Source organism: Tigriopus californicus, chromosome 9, assembly GCF_007210705.1.
Source record: "Tigriopus californicus strain San Diego chromosome 9, Tcal_SD_v2.1, whole genome shotgun sequence".
Classification (NCBI taxonomy): Eukaryota; Metazoa; Arthropoda; class Copepoda; order Harpacticoida; family Harpacticidae; genus Tigriopus; species Tigriopus californicus.
This window is the reverse complement of record NC_081448.1, coordinates 15,435,083-15,435,502: the sequence shown is the minus strand read 5'-3', so window position 1 is coordinate 15,435,502 and position 420 is coordinate 15,435,083. Positions and strand designations below refer to the sequence as shown.

At 43.6% G+C, this 420-nt stretch overlaps 1 protein-coding gene across 1 annotated transcript in view; it reads left to right on the top strand.

Annotated features, from left to right (window-relative positions):
• The first annotated feature begins 6 nt into the window (after positions 1 to 6).
• Positions 7 to 420, top strand: part of LOC131886518 (electroneutral sodium bicarbonate exchanger 1-like) — a 17,188-nt gene continuing 16,774 nt past the window's right edge. The window contains exon 1 of the mRNA XM_059234880.1: positions 7 to 130. Within this exon, the coding sequence (XP_059090863.1) occupies positions 75 to 130 (56 nt within the window). The 5' untranslated portion in view covers positions 7 to 74. The remainder of the gene's footprint in view (positions 131 to 420) is intronic.

Below are 420 nucleotides of genomic sequence, written 5' to 3'. Positions count from 1 at the left end.
CTGCTGAACACGTGCAAACGCTTTTGAATACGGGCGGAACCCCTGACCGCCAATCTCATCCCCTTTTTTCCGAGATGGAGGAACTCATTACCAACGAAAAGGGCGAAAGGGAGTGGCGAGAAACGGCAAGGTAATTATTGCAAATCATGTTCATTATATCACATACGGTCAGGTAAAGAAGTAAAATTGCTGCTTTGCACAATGGGAAGTGACATGAATGACGGCAGCGTGTCCACTTTTGTCCTCACTCAAAAGTGAGACCAAAAGAATTGTTACAATTTTATGAGAGCCAGAAGCTGGTAAATTAGAGGACAACTTTTTGTAAGTGGACCGAAAGAGTCACTTACTGGCGACGTGCTTCTTGCTTGAACTTTCCATAGTCTGGGTTATGGAATCTAAGGCTAATGTGGGATCTTTATT